The following is a 22041-nucleotide window of genomic DNA, read 5'->3' on the forward strand; positions in this document are numbered from 1 at the left end:
CAGCCACAGGCCCAGGCTCTTCCAGCAGCCACCAGGCCCAGGATCCTCCAGCAGCCACCAGGCCCAGGATCCTGCAGCAGCCACCAGGCCCAGGATCTTCCAGCAGCCACCAGGCCCAGGCTCCTCTAGCAAGGCACCAACAAATAAATCAACAGTGACTTCAACGGGCCATCACAAGGAAATACCAATCTCATCATTTTCAAAATGCCACCTAAAAAAGCAAACCCAGGAGTTGAAGAGGAGTTGGAGGAGATTAGGAAATCGCTTAATTTCATGTCTGATGAACTGAGCAAAGTGGCTAAACAACAAGGTATGCTACATGACCTAATGGATGAAATAAAACAACTAAAAAACCTCATAAAGGACAAGGACAAGAAAATAGACGACTTGGAACGGCGAATCGAGGACCTTGAACAATACACAAGAATGGATGATTTAATCATAAGTGGTCTGGAGACGCAACACCGAACCTACGCCAGAGTAACAGCTGGCGGAGGTAAAGACGGTGAAGATGCCCCGGTAGAGGAGCAGCAAACGCTTGAACAGCAAGTGATAAAATTCCTTCAAACGAAGAATGTAAGTATTCAGAGCCATCATATTGCAGCATGCCACACGCTCCCCAGAAAAGACAGTAAAACAAAGCCAGCAATCATTCTTCGGTTTGTGAGTCGCAAAACAAAGATTGAGTTACTGAAACAGGGTAAGAAGCTAAAAGGGACTGGTGTGTATTTAAATGAACATTTAACGAAAAAGACTGCTGAAATTGCAAGACAGCCACGCATCCTGAGAAAACAAAATAAGATACAAGCGACATGGACGAGGAACTGCAAAGTAATGATAAGACTAAATGGCAATCCCGAAGAAGCGAAAGTTGTGATGATAAGAGAACTCAAAGACTTAGAGCAATATAAATAATCAGGAATCTGCTATGGAATCTATTGGAAAAGTGACGATTGGATAATGAACAATGGGTATGGAAAGTATTTCTGGCCTTATGGCTCAAAAACAATGGAAACAACAACAACAAAAACACATAAATGACAAGTTTGGACACAGATTATAGGTTTCCATTCGGAGATATTGAAGAGGAAGACTTTGATTATGAAAAGGACTGTCAAGGTGGTTATTTTGCCACACACGCTGAGAAAACGAACTTCAAAACGTTTAACTATGCAGAGCACAACATGAATGACCCTGAAAGTAACATTGACCCAGATACCCACTTCTACAATAACACCAATAATACTTGTGAGTACTATACAGATGACCAATTCAATGTGAATATTAAAATGGCAAATGCATTGTCGGTCATACATTTCAATAGTAGAAGCCTGTATAAAAAATTTTCTAAAATTACAGAATGTTTAAGTAAGTTAAAAAAGTTTAATATAATTGCAATATCAGAAACATGGCTCGATAATGAGAAAGTTAGTGAAATGGGACTGGAAGGATACGAATTATTTACAATGAACAGGGTGAATAAAAAAGGAGGTGGTGTTGCTTTATATGTAGATAAAGTTTTGAAATGTAGTCTGATTGAATGCATGTCAAGCACCATAGATAACATATTGGAATGTGTCACTATTGAAATTCATGTTGAAAAAGCTAACAATATAATTATAAGTTGCATCTATAGGACACCAGGTTCATGCCTTGAGATATTCAATGAAAAACTTGCTGCTATGTTTAGCAACCTAAATGATAAAAAAGTGCAAATAATTTGTGGTGATTTTAATATAGATTTGCTAAACCCAAATGGACATCAGAAAACAACAGATTTCATAAATACAATGTATAGTAACTCCCTTTTCCCTGTAATTATAAAACCAAGTAGAATAACAATTGATACAGCTACATTGATAGATAATATATTCACAAATAAAATTGACCATGAAATAGTAGGTGGACTTCTTATAACTGATATAAGCGATCATCTTCCTGTTTTTGCAATTTTTCAAAATTATTTTGGGATTAAAACTAAACAAAAGAATCAAATATTTGATATGATACGACATAGAACAGCAAGAGCCATTGCTGTCCTCCAGGTGGACTTAAAGGAACACAATTGGAATGAGGTTTTTGCAAATGAAGATTCAAATAGTGCATATGATGCATTCTTATCAACTGTAATTTCACTATATGAAAAACATTGTCCTTTAATGAAAATCACTAGAAAGCATCACAGATCAAATAAGCCATGGATCACAAAGGGGATAGAAGATGCATGTAAAAAGAAAAATAATCTATATAAGAGATTCATAAAACAGAGGACAAAAGATGCTGAAATAAAGTACAAGTTATATAAAAATAGATTAGTAAATATTATAAGAACAAGTAAGAAAGAATATTACCACAAATTATTGGAGCAAAGTAGAAGTAACACACAAGAAACATGGAGGATATTAAACAGTCTAATCAAAAAGGGCTCAAAAAATAAGAATTATCCAGATTATTTTAAAAAAGATAAAGATATTGTGCTTGATAAAACTAAAGACATTGCAAATGAATTTAATGATTTCTTTGTAAATGTTGGCTTTAATTTAGCAAAAGAAATTCCAGAGTCAAGAAATAATAATGACCTAAATAAACATATTACTCAGAATGTGTCCTCCATGTTTATTGGTGCTGTAACTCATAGAGAAATAATTAACATTGTGAAGACATTTAAAAATAAAAAGTCCACTGACTGTTTTGGTATTGACATGATATTAGTTAAAAGTATTATAGAATATATAGTGCAACCTTTCGCATACATTTGTAATCTGTCCTTTCAAACTGGTGTGTTTCCCTCACAAATGAAAATAGCAAAAGTTATTCCAATCCATAAAAACAGAGAGAGATGTCAGTTTACCAATTATAGGCCAATATCACTACTCCCACAGTTCTCAAAAATTTTAGAAAAGTTATTTGTTAATAGACTTGATAAATATATTGAGAAGCATAATCTCCTAAGTGATAACCAATATGGCTTTAGAGTGAAAAGGTCCACTTCAATGGCAGTGATGGAACTTGTTGAAGGGATATCTAATGCAATAGATAATAAGGAATATACTGTTGGTGTTTTTATAGACTTAAAAAAGGCGTTTGATACAATTGATCATTCTATATTAATAAATAAACTAGAGAGATATGGCATAAGAGGGATAGCATACAAGTGGATGAAAAGTTACCTGGATGAAAGATATCAATATGTCGAATTCAATAATGTAAAATCTAAGCAGTTGAAGGTAACTTGTGGTGTTCCTCAGGGCTCTGTGCTGGGCCCTAAATTATTTATATTATATATAAATGACATATGTAGTGTTTCCAAACTGTTAAAATGTGTATTGTTTGCTGATGATACGACTCTGTACTGCTCAGGTAAAAACTTAGAACAGCTTCTGACTACAGCGGAAAAGGAGTTAAATATATTAAAAAACTGGTTTGATGTAAATAAGTTATCATTAAATATAAAGAAAACAAAATTGATTATTTTTGGCACTAGACAAGTGAAAAATGTATCTAAAATAAGGGTTAATGGAATTGAAATTGAAAGAGTGTATGAAAATAAATTTCTTGGAGTGATAATTGATGATAAGCTGAGTTGGAAGTCTCATATAAACCACGTGAAAACAAAAATGTCAAAAACCATTGCTATTCTCTATAAAACAAAGCATGTCCTGAACAAAAAATCATTATACACACTTTATTGTTCTCTGTTGCTTCCATATATGACTTACTGTCTGGAGATATGGGGTAATGCATATAAAACGAACACTCTTCATATTTTCAAGTTACAAAAAAGAGCTATAAGAATTATAAACCAATCAAACTATATAGAACCAACTAACATTTTGTTTATTAATCTGAATACCCTGAAATTTTATGATTTAGTTGAATATAAAATGGCACAGATAATGTATAAAGCACAAAATAACTTGCTTTGCCCCAGTACTCAGAAGCTGTTCAAAGTCAGAGAGAGTCAATATGACTTAAGGGGAACAGATTTCTTTAAGAAAAACAAGATGAGGACAAATATAAAGCAGAGATGTGTTTCTGTTAGAGGAGTTAACCTGTGGAATAGTTATGACAGTGATTTAAAAAGGTGTAGTTCATTTTCCTTGTTTAAAAACATGTTTAAAAATAGAGTATTAGAAAAATATATATATCAAGAATGAAAAGAACAAAAAGGAGAAAAAAAACAACAACCTCTTGATTCTTTACTTTGATGTAGTTACTTATCTAAGGTGGAAAGTTTTTTTTTCTTTGTTTTGTTTGTTTGTTTGTTTGTTTGTTTGTTTGTTTGTTTGTTTGTTTGTTTGTTTGTTTGTTTGTTTGTTTGTTTGTTTGTTTGTTTGTTTGTTTGTTTGTTTGTTTGTTTGTTTGGTTTGGTTTTTGCTTTGTTTTATTATTTTCTTCAAGCCCTGTGTACAGGAGCTGCATACAAAAAGATATTTTGTGAAAAGGGTTGGCGTAATAAGCAAATGCTTCAGCCAATACCTTTTGATTAGCCTTGTCTCATGCTTTCTTTCTTTATGGTAGATTTTTGTTCTGTTTTCACTGTTTTTTGTTTTTTTTTTCTCACTGTTTTCACTGAGATTTGAATTTGAATGCTAATCAATAAAATCAAATCAAATCAAATCAATTAACTGCTCCTTCCATAATTCTTCCTCTGCCCCACTGCAATCCAGAAATATTAAATATTTAGGTATTAATGTTTCTCCTAAGCTTTCAGACTTAACTAAATCCACCTCCATCGTCCCAATACCCAAAAACTCCAACCCATCTTGCCTCAATGATTACCGCCCAGTAGCACTCACCCCCATCATCACTAAGTGCTTAGAGCAGCTGGTCCTAGCACACTTCAAATCCTGTCTCCCCCCCACCCTGGACCCCCACCAATTCGCATACCGCCGGAACAGGAGCACAGAGGATGCAGTCTCCATCGCAATGCACTCTGTCCTCTCACACCTGGACAACAACAACACCTACGCCAGAATGCTGTTTATAGACTTCAGTTCAGCATTCAATACAATCCACCCCTCACAACTCATCAGGAAACTGACAGACCTGGGCATCAGTTCCCTCATCTGCAAATGGTTACTGGACTTCCTGACCAACCGCCCCCAACATGTCCGGCTGGATAACCGCTGCTCATCTACCATCACAATGAACACCGGTGTACCACAAGGCTGTGTGATGAGCCCTTTCCTCTACTCCCTCTTCACCCACGACTGCAGACCTGCTGATGGTTCTAACACCATCATTAAGTTTGCAGATGACACCACGGTGATTGGCCTCATCAGTGACAACGATGAGGCCGCCTACAGGGAGGAGGTGGATCGTCTGGCTGAGTGGTGCGACAGAAACAACCTGCTGCTTAACACCGAGAAGACCAAGGAGCTCATCGTGGACTACAGGAGGAATGCTGACCCACATCCACCCATCCACATTAAGGGGACGGCTGTGGAGCGTGTGAGCAGCTTCAAGTTCCTGGGAGTCCACATCTCCGAGGATCTCACCTGGACGACCAACTGCTCCAAGCTGGTCAAGAAGGCTCACCAGCGCCTCTTCTTCTTGAGGACTCTGAGGAAGAACCACCTGTCCTCAGACATCCTGGTGAACTTCTATCGCTGCACCATCGAGAGCATCCTGACCAACTGTATAACAGTCTGGTACGGGAACTGCTCTGCCTCGGACCGGAAGGCGTTGCAGAGGGTCGTGAAAACTGCCCAGCGCATCGCCGGAGCACCACTTCCTGCCATAAAAGACATCTACAGGAAGCGGTGTCTGAAAAGGGCTGGGAAAATCATCAAAGACCCCAGTCACCCATCACATGGACTCTTCACCCTCCTGCCCTCTGGGAGGCACCACAGGAGCCTCCGGACTAAGACCACCAGGTACCGGAACAGCTTCTTCCCCACAGCTGTCAGACTCCTGAACTCTGCCTCCTGACATCTGACCCACGTTAAACTCATGGACTGAACATACACACACCCACAATGGACAACTGTACCCTCAAACACAATAATAACATGGACTGAACCACCACTCACAACCACTAGCACTTTATATAGCCTCTGTAGAAACTATCTACACCCTCACTTATCTTAACTGCACTACTGTATAGCTCTGTGTAAATAATCATTCTGTACATTCGATAATCTTTAATCCTACAACTGTTTACAACTTGCATAGTTCCCATTTCTGTATAGCTGTATATCCCAGATTCTGTAAAGTTATTTATTTCATATTCTGTATAGTTTTTCATATTTATATCCTGTTCATATCCTGTACATAGCTTGTACTCACTACAGCCTGTACATACTTATAGTTATAGAATATTCACAACATACTTCATACCGTGTACATTATAACATACCATAATAGACCCATTTCTGTAATATACTCACATATCTATATTATTGCTAATATATATTGTAATATATCTATATCACTAAAGCACTTCTGGATGGATGCAAACTGCATTTCGTTGCCCTGTACCTGTGCATGTGCAATGACAATAAAGTTGAATTCTATTCTATTCTATTCTAAATTAAATCACATCCCACTTCTAAAGAAAGTAGAAGGCGATCTGACTAGATGGAAATCTTTACCCATATCACTCATGGGAAGGGTCGCCACTATAAAAATGATGATCTTGCCAAAAATAAATTACTTATTTTTGATGATCCCTAACAAACCATCACAAGATTGGTTCAGATCTCTGGATTCATATATTTCCAAATTCCTTTGGAAAGATAAACCCTCGCGTATCAGCTTAAAAACGCTACAAAGAACCAAGGATAGAGGAGGATTAGATCTGCCTAATTTTCACCAATACTTCTTAGCCAACAGGCTTCAGTTCATCTCAGAATGGTCAAAACATACCTTCCTAGATGAGCCCTGGCTAGATGTTGAACAGGCACTATGCAAGGATCTAGAGATTTCAGACCTACCATTTATTAGCTCAAACATCAAAAGACATGAATGCTTTAAAAGTATCAACATCAGCTTCTCTCAGAATCAGAATCAGAATCAGAATGGGTTTTATTGCCAAATGTTGAGCAGGTTTACAACATTAGGAAATTGCTGCGGTGCTTCAGTGCAAACATACTGTCATAAAAATATAAAAATAAGAATAAGAATTAAAGGTGCTAAGTGGATAGATATATACATGATATAATAATAATAATGGATACTTTATTGATCCCCATGGGGAAATTACTTGTTTTTCTCTGCATTTGACCCATTCACTCAGTGAAGCAGTGGGCAGCCCACTAAGCAGGCGCCCGGGGAGCAGTGTGTAGGGACAGTACCTTGCTCAGGGGTACCTCAGGGTAGCCGTTAAGTGGATTCGAACCGCCGACCTTCCGATCATGGGGCGACCACTTTACCTACTGAGCTATCCCTGCCCCTTATACATGAGTGCAGGTGGTGATCAGTGACAAACATGGAATGATGCAGTGAACACAGCGTAGGGTCATGTGCTAGTGATGGGAACAGTCATATGGTTATTGTTCATGTGTCCGACAGCAGAGGGGAAGAAACTGTTCTTATGGCGAGAGGTTCTGGTGCGAATGGACCGGAGCCTCCTGCCTGAGGGGAGCAGGTCAAACAGACTGTGTCCAGGGTGAGAAGGGTCAGCTGAGATCCGAGCTGCACGCCCCAGTGTCCTGGAGGTGTACAGGTCCTGCAGAGATGGGAGTCTGCAACCAATCACCTTCTCAGCAGAGCGCACGACACGCTGCAGTCTCTGTTTGTCCCTGATAGTGGCTCCAGCGTACCACACGGTGATGGAGGAGGTGAGGATGGACTCGATGATTGCAGTGTAGAATTGCATCATCGTCCGTGTTGGCAGGTTGAATTTCTTCAGCTGCCTCAGGAAGTACATCCTCTGCTGGGCTTTCTTAATGACGGAGGTGATGGTGGGCTCCCACTTCAGGTCCTGGGTGATGGTGATACCCAGGAAGCGGAATGAGTCCACAGAGGTGATGGGGGTGTCAGACAGGATGATGGGGGGGAGTGGAGCTGTGTGCTTCCTGAAGTCCACAATAATCTCCACTGTCTTTTGGGCATTCAGCACCAGGTTGTTGTGGCTGCACCAGGACACCAGACGTTCAACCTCCCTCCTGTAGGCAGACTCATCCCCGTCCGAGATGAGTCCAATAACGGTGGTGTCATCTGCAAACTTGATTAGCTTGACAGACTGGTGGGTGGAGGTGCAGCAGTTGGTATACAGGGAGAAGAGCAGAGGAGAAAGAACACAGCCCTGAGGGGAGCCGGTGCTGATGGTCCGGGAGTCCGAGACATTCTTTCCCAGCCTCACATGCTGCTTCCTGTCCGTCAGGAAGTCAGTGATCCACCGGCAGATGGGATCAGGCACATTCATCTGGGAAAGCTTGCCTTGGAGATGGTCTGGAAGGATGGTGTTGAAGGCAGAGCTGAAGTCCACAAACAGGATCCTGGCGTAGGTTCCTGGGGAGTCCAGATGCTGCAGGATGAAGTGTAGGGCCATGTTGATTGCGTCATCTACAGACCTGTTGGCTCTGTATGCAAACTGCAGGGGATCCAGGAGGGGGGCCGTGAGGGTCTTCAGATAGGAGAGAACCAGGCGCTCAAATGACTTCATGACCACAGATGTCAGAGCCACGACAGCATGGTGGGAGTTTCTAAAAATAACGGAGTCTTCACTAATCCCATGCAAACGTACACCTATCTGGAATAACCCTGACATATTACAAAACAATAATATGATTAATTTCCCAGAATGGAGTTGTAAAGGAATTAAATACTTAAAACATATATTAGAGGGAACAGAATTTATCCCATTTGACAGACTAGTTGCACAATATGGGATCAACAAGAAAAAATTTTTAGAATATCAACAAATTAAATCCATAATAAAAAAGAAATTTAACCTCAGTCAAGTTGAATTACAAACACCACCAAGTGCGGCACATTTCCTTACTCTTAAATCCCCCAAATTATTATCTAAAATATACAGAACACTTTCTAAATTAGATGAATCAATATCCCTTCCTATTGCAAAGTGGGAAGCAGATTTATCAGTCAGTTTAGACCAAAACTTCTGGTCTCAGATTTGCTTAAAAACCTTTAAATTGATTAAAAATCCCAGTCTGCAATTAATACAATACAAAATACTACATAGAGTGCACTATACAGGTCATCGGATGTTCAAGATGGGCTTTACATCTTCCAACAACTGCTCACACTGTCAAAGCAATACACCAGACACTTACATTCACGCTCTTTGGTTCTGTCCACCAGTGCAGAAGTTTTGGCGCGAGATATGTGAAGACTTATCAAAGTGTCTGAAATGTAACATTCCAACTTCCCCCTTAGTGTGTTTGTTGGGCAGCTTAGATAATGTCATTTCAGAAAAGAATGTAGCCTATATGGTTTTCACTGCCCTATGCATAGCCAAGAAAACTGTCCTCATGAACTGGAAAAATAAAAACAATCTTAATTCTAACCAATATAGAAATTATCTATTAGATTACATTAGTTTTGATACAGCCTCGGCCACCACATCAGATCAATTGCTCTGGGCTCCTTTGATCGGCTCCATCACCTAGTGGGGGTGGGGGGTCATAGTTTGGTCCCGCCTTCAATGTTGTGATTGGTGTGGGGGCAGGGACAGGCTTAGGGCGTCGGGGGGTTCCCCGGAGGCAACTTCCTTGGGGGGCTCAACCCGGGGTAGCGGTAATGTCCGGTTGGGGGCTCTTTTCTGACTATTTCCTCGTGGCTGCGTGCAGCGGGGCTAGGGGAGGGTCTGTGCTGATGGACGTGGGTTACTGACCTGGTAGCCTGTCTGCCCCTGGGTGGGTCCGGGATGGGCATGAGGGTCTGGGGGCGCTCCGTCTCTGGGCCGGGGCCCTGGCCGGGCCTCGGGGCCTTGGGTCCTGGTTTGTGTGTTGCCGGGGTTGTGGGCGGGTGGGTGCATGGGGGCCCATCCCTGGCGCAGGGTGCCGCCGGTGTGTCGAGCCGCCTGTGGGGCTCTTCAACCGGTGGGGGAGATTGTCACACCTTGCAGGAGCTTTCCTCCCCTCAGGAACTCTCTGCAGGAGGGGGAGATACAGGAGAGGTGGAGGAAGATCTCAGCCTGGGCGTCTATTGTCTCATGTAGTCTGGAAGATGAGTGGATGGTGGGGTGGGTGCAGTTTTCTCTGTGGTGGGGTTGGGTGGACTGTCCCGGGCTCTGTGGGGCCGGGGGGCGCTGCTGCGCTGGGCCCCGGTCTGGATGGGCCTGGGCCCCCTTTCCCTGGCGGGTCGCGGAGTATGGGAGTGCCTACTGGGGTCAGCGGGGGAGCTGGCCCCAGGGAGGGGTCACCTGCCCCTCCCTTCCTTCCCTCCCCATCTCCAGCTGCCTCCCTCTTCCCGCTCCACCACAACCACCCACACATGCAGGGCCTTGGAGTAGGGGTATGTCACCAGGGTGCAGAGGAGGCTACCCCCCTCCCCTCTGTCCCCTTCTGGCTGCCTCTGCCTCAATTTTATCCCACAACTTAGACATTCACATTACTCACACCCTCATTACACATACATATAGGATCTTGGGGGTGGGCACGGAGTCCAAGTTACCATCAGGGTGTACACCTCACCCCTGGCATCGTTGCCCACCTCTCAATTTTAAATACACGTAGACATTGAGGGCTAGCAGGAGGGACTATGCGCTTACCTGCTGCTCTCTGGCAGGTAGCTCCATGCCCTCCTGGGTTTTAATTGCACCTTAGAACACACATGCATCAACACTACAATGAGCGGGTGGAGGGAGGTTTGGAGTCTTCTCTCACCCCCATTCTCTGCGGCCTGCTGGAGCGGGGGGGCTAGGAGGAGTTGGCCGTCCGACTGCGGTCTGGGGTGTGGGGCATCCCTGCTGCTGCGGAGTCGGGGCGGTCTGCCTCTCCCCACCGCAGGGAAAAGGGTAACACCACCTGGGTCTGGGTGCAGTTCCCCCCTCCAGGGGCGGGGGCACCTAGACCCGGTTTGTAGAGTACGCTTGGGGAGTGTGATCGTGTGTACAGCGTCTCTTTATGTCTGTCTCCACGTCGGTTGAGTGTGAAGTGCACATGAGAGCATGAGGGTGGGAATGGATGTTTGTGTCTGTGTGTGCCTGTATGTTTGTGTCTATATGTCAGGTTGGGTATCAGACGCCATCTCTCTGGGGACATCTCGGGCCCTCCAAGGTTTGGAGGCCTATCTCCACCCACCACCACTTCCCCTGCCGGTGGCGGACTCCCTCAGGTGTCGGTGCGTTGGTGGTTCTTTGTATCTGGGGGTGGGCGTCCAGGTACACACCGGCTCACTCCTTGGCGGCCGCTTATTGGGGCTCGCTCGGGCCACTTCGGAGGTGGGGTGCCCCCGGCCTCTCGGCCTGGGGCTCGGTCACTCAGGCACAGCTGGCTGCCGGCGGAGCTCACGGGCGCGTCACTGCAACTCCCCCTGGCTTCTGCTCCGCGGCTGCTGAATGAGCCCTCATCTGGGACTCTCCTCAGCTCTTACTGGGACAGTGGCGCGGCTGCCCCTCTGTGGGTCTTCCTTGGTCTCTTGTGTTCTGGGGGCCTCTGGATGTCTGGAGTCTTGATCTCCTCCATACCTGCTTGATACCATAAAGGACAGGGCTGTGGCTCCCCACACTCCCTAGCAGATCATTACATGGAGAAACCTTTGGAATGCAAGCATGCTGATCGGAGGAGTGTGTTTCATGGTAAACAGAAAGTGGTGCGATGCCAGAAGCATTTCTACTCTCTCCAGCGGCTGCTCGCCACATCTGGAGTTCCTGAGCATTAAGTGCCGCCCTTTCTATCTGCCCCGTGAGTTCACCTCAGTCATCGCCACGGTGGTCTACATCCCACCCCAAGCGGACACAGGTATGGCTTTGTCCGAATTACATGATGTGCTGAGCTCGCTTCAAAACAAGGACCCGGGCGCAGCCCTCATTGTAGCAGGAGACTTTAACAAAGCGAACCTCAGACAAGTCATGCCAAACTTATACCAGCATGTCTCGTGTCCAACGAGAGGGGATCGGATTTTGGATCACTGCTACACGCCATACAAGCAGGGCTACAAAGCTGTCTCACACCCGGCTTTTGGGAAGTCTGACCACAATGCCATCTTCCTCATTCCCCAGTATAAACAAAGCATACGGAGGGAAGACGGGACCACGAGGGAGGTAAAATGGTGGACTGCCCAATCAGAAGCTACGCTACAGGACGCACTCAACGACGTCGACTGGGACATGTTCAGAGCATGCGCAGTCGACATCAACGAGTTTACGGAAGTAGCAGTATGCTTCGTCAATATGCTAGTGGAGGAGATTATCCCCACTGCGAGAGTCACCACATTCCCAAACCAGAAACCATGGTGGACAGATCGATCCGCACTGCAGTAAACGCCAGGACCGCCTCCTACAACGCGGGTCTCGCCACTGGTGATATGAGCGCCTACAAAGCTGCCTCATACGGCGTGCGGTGAGAAATGCCAAACACCGGTACCGGGAACGTGTGGAGTCCCGCTTCCACCAGGGCGACACACGGAGTATGTGGCACGGACTACGCACCATTACGGACTACAAAGCCAGGGACACTGCGCCGATTAACGCCGACTCTGCATTCACCAACGAGCTGAATCGGTTCTACGCCCGTTTCGAGGTTAGCCAGGCGGCTAATGCTATCTACCGCCTGACTACCGAGGACAGTGACGTCATCAGCGAGAGACCGGTGACCAGCATCGCGGAGCATGACGTCCGAGCGGCACTGAGGAGAGTGAACACAAGGAAAGCGGCGGGGCCAGACGGCATCACCGGCCGTCTGCTGCGCTGCTGTGCTGACCAGCTAGCAGGTGTGTTCACTTACATCTTCAACGAGTCCCTGGCGAAGTCTGTGGTCCCCACATGCTTCAAAAGATCCACCATCATCCCTGTGCCCAAGAACAGCAAACCCTCATCCCTGAACGATTACCGGCCAGTTGCACTGACCTCGGTAGTAATGAAGGTGTTTGAGAGGCTGCTGAAGAACATCATCTCCTCCTCCATCCCAGACACCACAGATCCGCTGCAGTTCGCCTACAGATCCAACAGATCCACAGAGGATGCCATCGCCCACGTCCTACACACCACTCTCAGCCACGTGGACAAGAAACAGGGTAACTATGTGCGAATGCTGTTTGTTGATTACAGTTCAGCGTTTAACACAATAGTGCCCTGCAGACTGTTCACAAAATGGCCTGCATTTGTATAGCGCTTTTCTAGTCCATAGGACCCCAAAGCGCTTTACACTACATTCAGTCATCCACCCATTCACACACTGGCGATAGCAAGCTACATTGTAGCCACAGCTGCCCTGGGGCGCACTGACAGAGGCGAGGCTGCCGGACACAGGCGCCACCGGGCCCTCTGACCACCACCAGTAGGCAAACATGGGGTTAGTATCTTGCCCAAGGATATTTGGCATGCAGCCAGGGTACAGCCTGGGATCGAACCACCGACCTTCTGATTAGTGGCTGACCTGCTCTGCCACCTGAGCTACAGCCAGCTGTTAAGTCCCAGCTCAGGGATCTGGGACTTAACAGCCGTCTGTGTGCATGGGTGTTGGACTTCCTCACTGGCAGAACTCAGGTGGTGAGGGTGGGCAGGTGCTTCTCCAACAGCATCACAATCAACACAGGAGCACCTCAGGGATGTGTCCTCTCGCCACTGCTCTACTCCCTCTACACTTCAGACTGTGTGGCCACCCATGGCTCCAACACCATTGTGAAGTTTGCTGACGACACACTGGTGTTGGGTGCCATCTCCAACAACGATGAGGCGGCCTACATGGATGAAGTGAAGAATCTGGCATCGTGGTGCCAGGACAACCACCTCCAGCTGAACGTCTGCAAGACCAAGGAGCTGGTGGTGGACTTCAGAAGGGGTCAGCACAGAGACTACAAGCCCATTATCATCAATGGAGCTCCAGTGGAGAGGGTGCAGTCCTTCAAGTATCTTGGTGTCCACATCTCGTCAGACCTGACATGGGCTGCCCACATTCAGGTCCAGACCAAAAAGGCTAGGCAGCGCCTGTATCACCTACGACAACTGAGGAAGTTCAGGGTCTCTCCAAAGATCCTCAGGATTTTCTATACAGGCACTGTGGAGAGCATCCTCACACAGAACATGACATCGTGGTTTGGGAACAGCTGTGTGAAGGACCAAAATTGGGCAGGGATAGCTCAGTAGGTAGAGTGGTGGCCCCATGATCGGAAGGTCGGGGGTTCGATTCCCCTGAACAGCTACCCTGAGGTACCCCTGAGCAAGGTACCGTCCCTACACACTGCTCCCCGGGCGCCCAATGGCTGCCCACTGCTTCACTGAGTGAATGGGTTAAATGCAGAGAGGGATTTTCCCCACGGGGACCAATAAAGTACACTTTCTTCTTCTTTCTTAAAAAGCTCTCCAGAGAGTGATCCGTACAGCAGAACGCTGCTGCAGGATTGCTCTCCCCCCGCTCCAGGACACCTACACCAGGAGATGCCGGACTAGAGCAGCGCAGATACTGAAGGACCCGTCCCATCCTGGCAACAAACTGTTCCAACTTCTGCAATCTGGTAGAAGGTTCCGCATCTTCCGGGCAAGGACAGAGAGACTCAAGAGGAGCTTCTATCCCCAAGCCATCCGTGCCCTAAACACACACACCCGCCCTCTCACATCATCTATAATTGACTGAGACAGGACTCTTCCAGACACTAAACCAAGGAACAATGTACATTTCAAATTCCTTTAATTTTAAATATGTTTATATTGTCTATCCTGTAAAATAGTCAGATGTCTATTCATATTAATGTACAGAATTCACCTGCTTGCTGCTACCACTGCACATTCACCCAGTGTATATGCTATATATATATATATAATGTTCTTCCTCTACACCCCCCCCCCCCAAAATTTTTGCACATGTCGAGGAGCGTGTCAGGCTACATTTCACTGTGTGTTATACTTGTATAACTATGCATGTGACAAATAAAGAACCTTGAACCTTGAACCTGATCCACACAGGTATGCACACAGGTGTACACATGGGTATTCACAGACGCGGACTACAGCTTTCTTGGCTGCTGCATCAAAGCACACTGTGCGCTGTCTATCTTGCGTGCTGCACAATATCGTTTATTATTTAGTAACTATTGATATCTATGGCTAGCTAGTTTATTGTGATGGTGCTTTTTTTTTCTATTATTATGTTGCTCTTTGTTGTTTGCTGTCTCCTCTGTTTTTTTTCTCCATACAGGTGACCCAGGAGTTTTGTTTTTTTTGTTTGTTTGGTTTTTTCTCTCTTCCCCCCCTTCTCACCGTCTCTTCTCCCCTTTGGTTTTCTTTCTTTCTCTCCCTCTCTTTCTTTCATTCTTTCCCCCTGTCCTATCCCACGTGTGGGACTAATAAAGGTTATCTTATCTTATCTTATCTTATCTTATCCCACAGTCATGTCTGTCCCGTTTGCAACTGAAAATAAAATAAATTCATAATTATAATAAAGGTCAATCAAATGGACCAATATGGCAAGGCCATGATGATCCACTTGGTAAAAAAAAAAAAAAAAAAAAAAAAAAAAAAAGGATTGACATAAATGGACATGTACACACAATCACACTCCCCAAACATACTCTATACCCCGGGTCCAGGTACCCTCGCCCCTGGAGGGGGAAATGGCACCTAGTCCCAGGAGATGTTACCCTTTCCCCCGGGGTGGAGGCAAGCAGACCGCCCCAGGCATCCCCAGCAGCAGGGAGGCCCCGCATCCCAGATCCCAATCAGATGGCCAACACCTCCTTCCAGCCCCCCCCCCCGCCCCGATGGCCAGCAGAGAACAGGGGTGTGTGAAGACCCCAAACCTCCCTCCTCTTGCTCATGTGTACAGGGAGTGCAGAATTATTAGGCAAGTTTAATTTAGCAGGTTTTTACGCCCTTTCTTATGCAACACCCAATGGAAGTCTGTTCACTCACAAAACACATCTTTGCATGTCTGTAACTCATAATGTAAAATAGAAAATTGCAAATAAATTATTTAATATTTAATAGAAGGTTTCTTGAACATACTCTTTGTTCTTTGTACAGGGAGTGCAGAATTATTAGGCAAGTTGTATTTTTGAGGAATAATTTTATTATTGAACAACAACCATGTTCTCAATGAACCCAAAAAACTCATTAATATCAAAGCTGAATGTTTTTGGAAGTAGTTTTTAGTTTGTTTTTAGTTTTAGCTATTTTAGGGGGATATCTGTGTGTGCAGGTGACTATTACTGTGCATAATTATTAGGCAACTTAACAAAAAACAAATATATACCCATTTCAATTATTTATTTTTACCAGTGAAACCAATATAACATCTCCACATTCACAAATATACATTTCTGACATTCAAAAACAAAACAAAAACAAATCAGCGACCAATATAGCCACCTTTCTTTGCAAGGACACTCAAAAGCCTGCCATCCATGGATTCTGTCAGTGTTTTGATCTGTTCACCATCAACATTGCGTGCAGCAGCAACCACAGCCTCCCAGACACTGTTCAGAGAGGTGTACTGTTTTCCCTCCTTGTAAATCTCACATTTGATGATGGACCACAGGTTCTCAATGGGGTTCAGATCAGGTGAACAAGGAGGCCATGTCATTAGTTTTTCTTCTTTTATACCCTTTCTTGCCAGCCACGCTGTGGAGTACTTGGACGCGTGTGATGGAGCATTGTCCTGCATGAAAATCATGTTTTTCTTGAAGGATGCAGACTTCTTCCTGTACCACTGCTTGAAGAAGGTGTCTTCCAGAAACTGGCAGTAGGACTGGGAGTTGAGCTTGACTCCATCCTCAACCCGAAAAGGCCCCACAAGCTCATCTTTGGTGATACCAGCCCAAACCAGTACTCCACCTCCACCTTGCTGGCGTCTGAGTGGGACTGGAGCTCTCTGCCCTTTACCAATCCAGCCACGGGCCCATCCATCTGGCCCATCAAGACTCACTCTCATTTCATCAGTCCATAAAACCTTAGAAAAACCAGTCTTGAGATATTTCTTGGCCCAGTCTTGACGTTTCAGCTTGTGTGTCTTGTTCAGTGGTGGTCGTCTTTCAGCCTTTCTTACCTTGGCCATGTCTCTGAGTATTGCACACCTTGTGCTTTTGGGCACTCCAGTGATGTTGCAGCTCTGAAATATGGCCAAACTGGTGGCAAGTGGCATCTTGGCAGCTGCACGCTTGACTTTTCTCAGTTCATGGGCAGTTATTTTGCGCCTTGGTTTTTCCACACGCTTCTTGCGACCCTGTTGACTATTTTGAATGAAACGCTTGATTGTTCGATGATCACGCTTCAGAAGCTTTGCAATTTTGAGACTGCTGCATCCCTCTGCAAGATATCTCACTATTTTTGACTTTTCTGAGCCTGTCAAGTCCTTCTTTTGACCCATTTTGCCAAAGGAAAGGACGTTGCCTAATAATTATGCACACCTGATATAGGGTGTTGGTGTCATTAGACCACACCCCTTCTCATTACAGAGATGCACATCACCTAATATGCTTAATTGGTAGTAGGCTTTCGAGCCTTTGGAGTAAGACAACATGCATGAAGAGGATGATGTGGACAAAATACTCATTTGCCTAATAATTCTGCACTCCCTGTAGTGTTGCTGCGTGTTGTTCTAAACACGCATTTAAAATTTAAAACACGGGAGAGCATGGTGCTGCTGCCAGAGAGCAGCAGGTGTTAGCACGGCACCTCCCGAGAACCCTCAATGTCTACATGGATTTAAAATTGAAAGGTGGGCACCGGCGCCAGAGGTGGGGTTGAATACACAGACGTCCACTGGACGCCGTTAACGTGCCCACCCACAATATATGTATATGCTATGAGAGCGTGAGTAATGTGCATGTCTAAGTTGTGGAATAAAATTGAGGCACAGGCGGCCAGAAGGGGACAAGGGGGGGGGGGGAATGCCTCCCCTGCACCCTGGTGACACACCCGCACCCCAAGGCCCTACTTGTGTGGGTGGGGGTGTTGGAGCGGGAAGAGGGAGGCAGCCGGGGATGGGTAGCACCTCCCCATTCCAGAAATACATGAGCTCAGTCACTCAGAGCAAACATTACTTTTTCACACAGCAGTGATGACAATGTCTCCTTTCATCCACACGTTTGGCTTTCTCTTCCTCTGCTTTCCAAGTAAGAGCCTCAGTTTCACATTCCCTCATACATAAACCTATAACTGTCCTCTTTGTTTGTACTGCAGTAATAATCGTATCCAAACATCCACAGCAGCATCATATTTAATCAAAGTCTTCCTCAGATTGTGAACGTGAGCTCTAAGGTCCGCATACATGCAGCCACGGTGACGGGACCCGCCTTGTGATGCTCTGGTACCAGCAAAGAACAGGCAGTCAGTCTATGACCCTCATTGGGTTTGGATATGGCACACGAGACCCGACCTACGAGCGTCAATATAAAGAAGAATTTAAGCTTGAAAGAGAAGACAACGTCAAAGGAGCTCTGATTATTCCCACAGCAAACCTGTTACTCTGCCAGCACACAGGGGTGTGGTTTAATACTGCTCCCTCACAAAAAGTCCCTCAGTGTCGTCTTCTTTTCTTCAGCTCTTACGTCAGAGGAAGCATGTCTTCACAGAGCAGAGAAGATAGGCAGTCGGTCTCATACTCGAAGATGTGTTCAGCTGGAATCACACTTTTTTTTCTGCTCTTATTTCCATGTAATTTTTCTTCAACAATAACAACCTTCAGAATTTTTCTACTTGTTTTTGTCAACTAGTATTAACCACATTTTAAATCTCTTTCCTGTAGATCAAGCCAGCTGTGTGACATTCCAGCAACCTCAGTCCAGGATAGTCAACGTAGGCGAAAGAGTAGAAATCCAATGCAGCCACGATGATGACAGTTTATACGTGATGCTCTGGTACCAGCAAAGGGATTATGGAGCGATGAGCTTAATTGGATATAGCTATGACACAAACAAACCCGACTATGAGCCGGCGTTTCAGAATCACACCGAGATTTTGAGAGAGACCAGAGTGAAAGGAGCTCTGAGCCTCCCCAGTGTCAAACTGTCACACTCAGCTGTGTATTTCTGCGCTGCCAGTACACAGTGATGTGGTTCAGTGACACAGACTTACTAAAACCATCTGTGCAGCCATGCTGTGCGAGACAGCATATTTCTGCAACAGTTTTGTAGAGATCGACATCTCTCATCACTCAAGTTTTTGGAGCTGCCATGTTGACCTGTCCAAAGCACATGAGGAGAGCAGGAGGTCAGACACAAACCAGCACAGAGAATGTGCTCTGGTGGTGGTACTCGCCTTCTCCACAAGGGCTGCGTCTGGATACCTGTGCCTCCCTGGATCTCCCATCCTTTATCTGCTCACCTGCTCATCCTGGCTGATTGCCTTGATCTAATTTAAGGCTTCGCTGGATCATTGTACTCTTCTCAGTTAGTGTAGCCCAGCTCTCTGTTGTATTCTTCCTTGTGCTTATGGTTCTCTGGCTAATCGTTGTTTCTCCGTCTCCCCTGTACCCTGGACCCCAGCCTGCCTTTCCTGGAACCCTTTTGGATGAGTGAGAGTGTGACTGAGGCACAGCGTGGATCTTTTGGACCGAGTGTGTTTCTTTCACGAGTGGAGTGAGTGTGAGCATGTCTGTTCTCCAGGCCTGGACCTGCCTACGGAATCTCTGGACCCCTCTTCCCCCTCTCACTGTACATATGTAAATATTCCACTTGCACTTCAGTCCTACCTAGTAATTGTGACAGAATCAGGTTAAGTTAAAGAAATAAAAGACCCCACTTTCCAATGAATTGCAATAATAGATTTGAGATAAATGCAGGTAAAGTAAAGGTAATAATTCAGTTCAATTTCATTTATACAGTTCCAAATCACAACAACAGTCATCTCAAGGCACTTTATATTGTAAAATAGACCCTACAATAACAGTCCCAGAAATAATAATAAATTAAAGGCAACAAAGGAAAAGACATCTCCTACTGTTTTTGTTGGGTTTTTTTTTTTTCATATTTGAAGAAGAAATAAAATATCATAAATCACTTAGGGGGGAAAAGGACATTTGGACAAAAATGTAGTTGTGGCAGAGGTGTCGTCTCTGGCTCAGGGGAACAGTAGGGCAGTGAGCTCAAGGGGGGAGTGCCAAGGAGGCTGGAGGGACAGGTGTCTGGGATTCCACTAGCGAGGTTTCTCCCTCTAGAGTGAAGCCTGAGACCTGGGGAAGGAGGTGTGAGTGCTGGAGACCATCTGAAAAGCTGAAGTGGGTGCCAAACCTGTCAAGAAAGCATTTTGTGCGATTTGCAATAAACACTACTCAAAGTAATACAGTGTGTCGGGTCAAACACTACAGTATCGTAGAAGACGATCTTGAAGAATGTGCTCCTATGAAGCCATCAAAAACAAACTTTTGGAACTTGGTTGAAAAGGAAAAGGACATTCTTCAGTCCACTAACTCTGTATCTAACTAGGGCTATAGGGCAGCGACTGAGGGGGCACTGAAGTGTTTGAGTACACAGAGGACCAGCCGATCACAGGTTTACCACAGAGTGCACTTATATCAGCAGCTGCAGAGGACCAGCACATCCATCTCCAAATTGTTCTTGCTGTGAGATGACAGTCATGGCACAACAACAATGTACTTTGGACAATTAACCCAAAAAGCACTTTATAATGTTTTTCTTCAGTGAAAAAAAGAAAAGCAATGGTGTTACTCTGCCTCACAAAGATTTAAGATATATATATATATATATATATATATATATATATATATATATATATATATATATATATATATATATATATATATATATATACACACATACATACAATACTGCTCAAAAGGAATAAATGAATAAACGCGTTGTTCAAACTTCAAAAACCACCTTTTGCAGCAGTTACAGTCTGGCAGCTCCTACACATTACAGCTCATGTTTTAAGGTAATCTGATGACATTTAACCACACACTTCCTGGAACATCTCCCACAAGATTGCCTTCCTGGAGCGTCCTCCCTACCATCAGTATGTCAAACAGTTCCCACAGCAGCTCAGCAGGGTTCGTACCCAGAGACTGTTCTGGCCAATCCATTACTGTCATTATTCTGGCTTACTGCTTATTATCTTGCAATATAAAGCACCTTGAGGTGGAATTAATTTGAACTTGAACTAAAGGGTTTCTGCTTATTAATTAGCCTTTTATAATGACTTGAATTAGCAGTCAGCAGCCTCCCCACAGAGGCCACGCCACCATGGGCAGGGCTGTAGCTGTTCTCAGTGACTGTGGGTGGAGCACTCGTGGAAAACTCAGGAAACATTCAAGCATGTGAACATTCCTTTTGATGAACCCTAATGAACATGAAGCTCTTCTCTCTAGCACTTCTCCTGTTTTCAAGTAAGAAAATTGTTTTTGTTTGTTTGTTTTACTTGACTTGATCTCTACACCAAACCCTTCAATTAACCTTTTTGTTTTCTTCGTTGTCCAGGATTCTGTTGCAGTGTGAAAATATATCAACCACCTTTTACTTTGAGCCGTGAAGGAGAGAAATCGGCGACGCTGCAATGTGAACAGGACAATGATGAATATTTATACATGTTTTGGTACAAACACACAGACTTTAGGCAAATGCAGCTGTTAACGTATTCTATTAATAAAGGTATTCAAACCACTGAAGCTCCATTTAATGAAACAAAGTACTTCATGTCACGTCCTGCGGTGCGTAATTCTAGTCTGCACATAAAGCGAGTGGAGCCTGGAGATTCAGCTGTGTATTACTGTGCCTCAAGACTGCCACAGTAGCACAGACTCACTCTGTGGCTCATCAACAACCCCAACATCACAGCAGGTCGACGGCTGACAAGCAGCTCACTCAGTCTCCCTGCAGATGTTTGTTTTTGTCAGAACTCTTTGTGTTCAATTAGTAAAGCTTTGGCCTGACTTTAAGAATTTGTCTTTAAATTATATATTAGATTTGATTATATTTGTATATTATTTGTTTGGAAGGTGCTGGGCTCGACTCAGGAAG

At 44.8% G+C, this 22041-nt stretch overlaps 1 protein-coding gene across 1 annotated transcript in view; it reads left to right on the forward strand.

Annotated features, from left to right (window-relative positions):
- Positions 1-204: 204 nt before the first annotated feature.
- The window catches only part of LOC146633084 (T cell receptor beta chain MC.7.G5-like), a 31026-nt gene continuing 9189 nt past the window's right edge, over positions 205-22041 (forward strand). Inside the window, exons 1-2 of the mRNA XM_085352905.1 lie at positions 205-700; positions 18813-19106. Of these exons, the coding sequence (XP_085209031.1) occupies positions 205-700; positions 18813-19106 (790 nt within the window). The remainder of the gene's footprint in view (positions 701-18812; positions 19107-22041) is intronic.

This window comes from Diplotaxodon limnothrissa, linkage group LG4, assembly GCF_057381915.1.
Source record: "Diplotaxodon limnothrissa isolate DT_005_m linkage group LG4, D_limnothrissa_male_GT1.1, whole genome shotgun sequence".
In the NCBI taxonomy this organism is placed as follows: Eukaryota; Metazoa; Chordata; class Actinopteri; order Cichliformes; family Cichlidae; genus Diplotaxodon; species Diplotaxodon limnothrissa.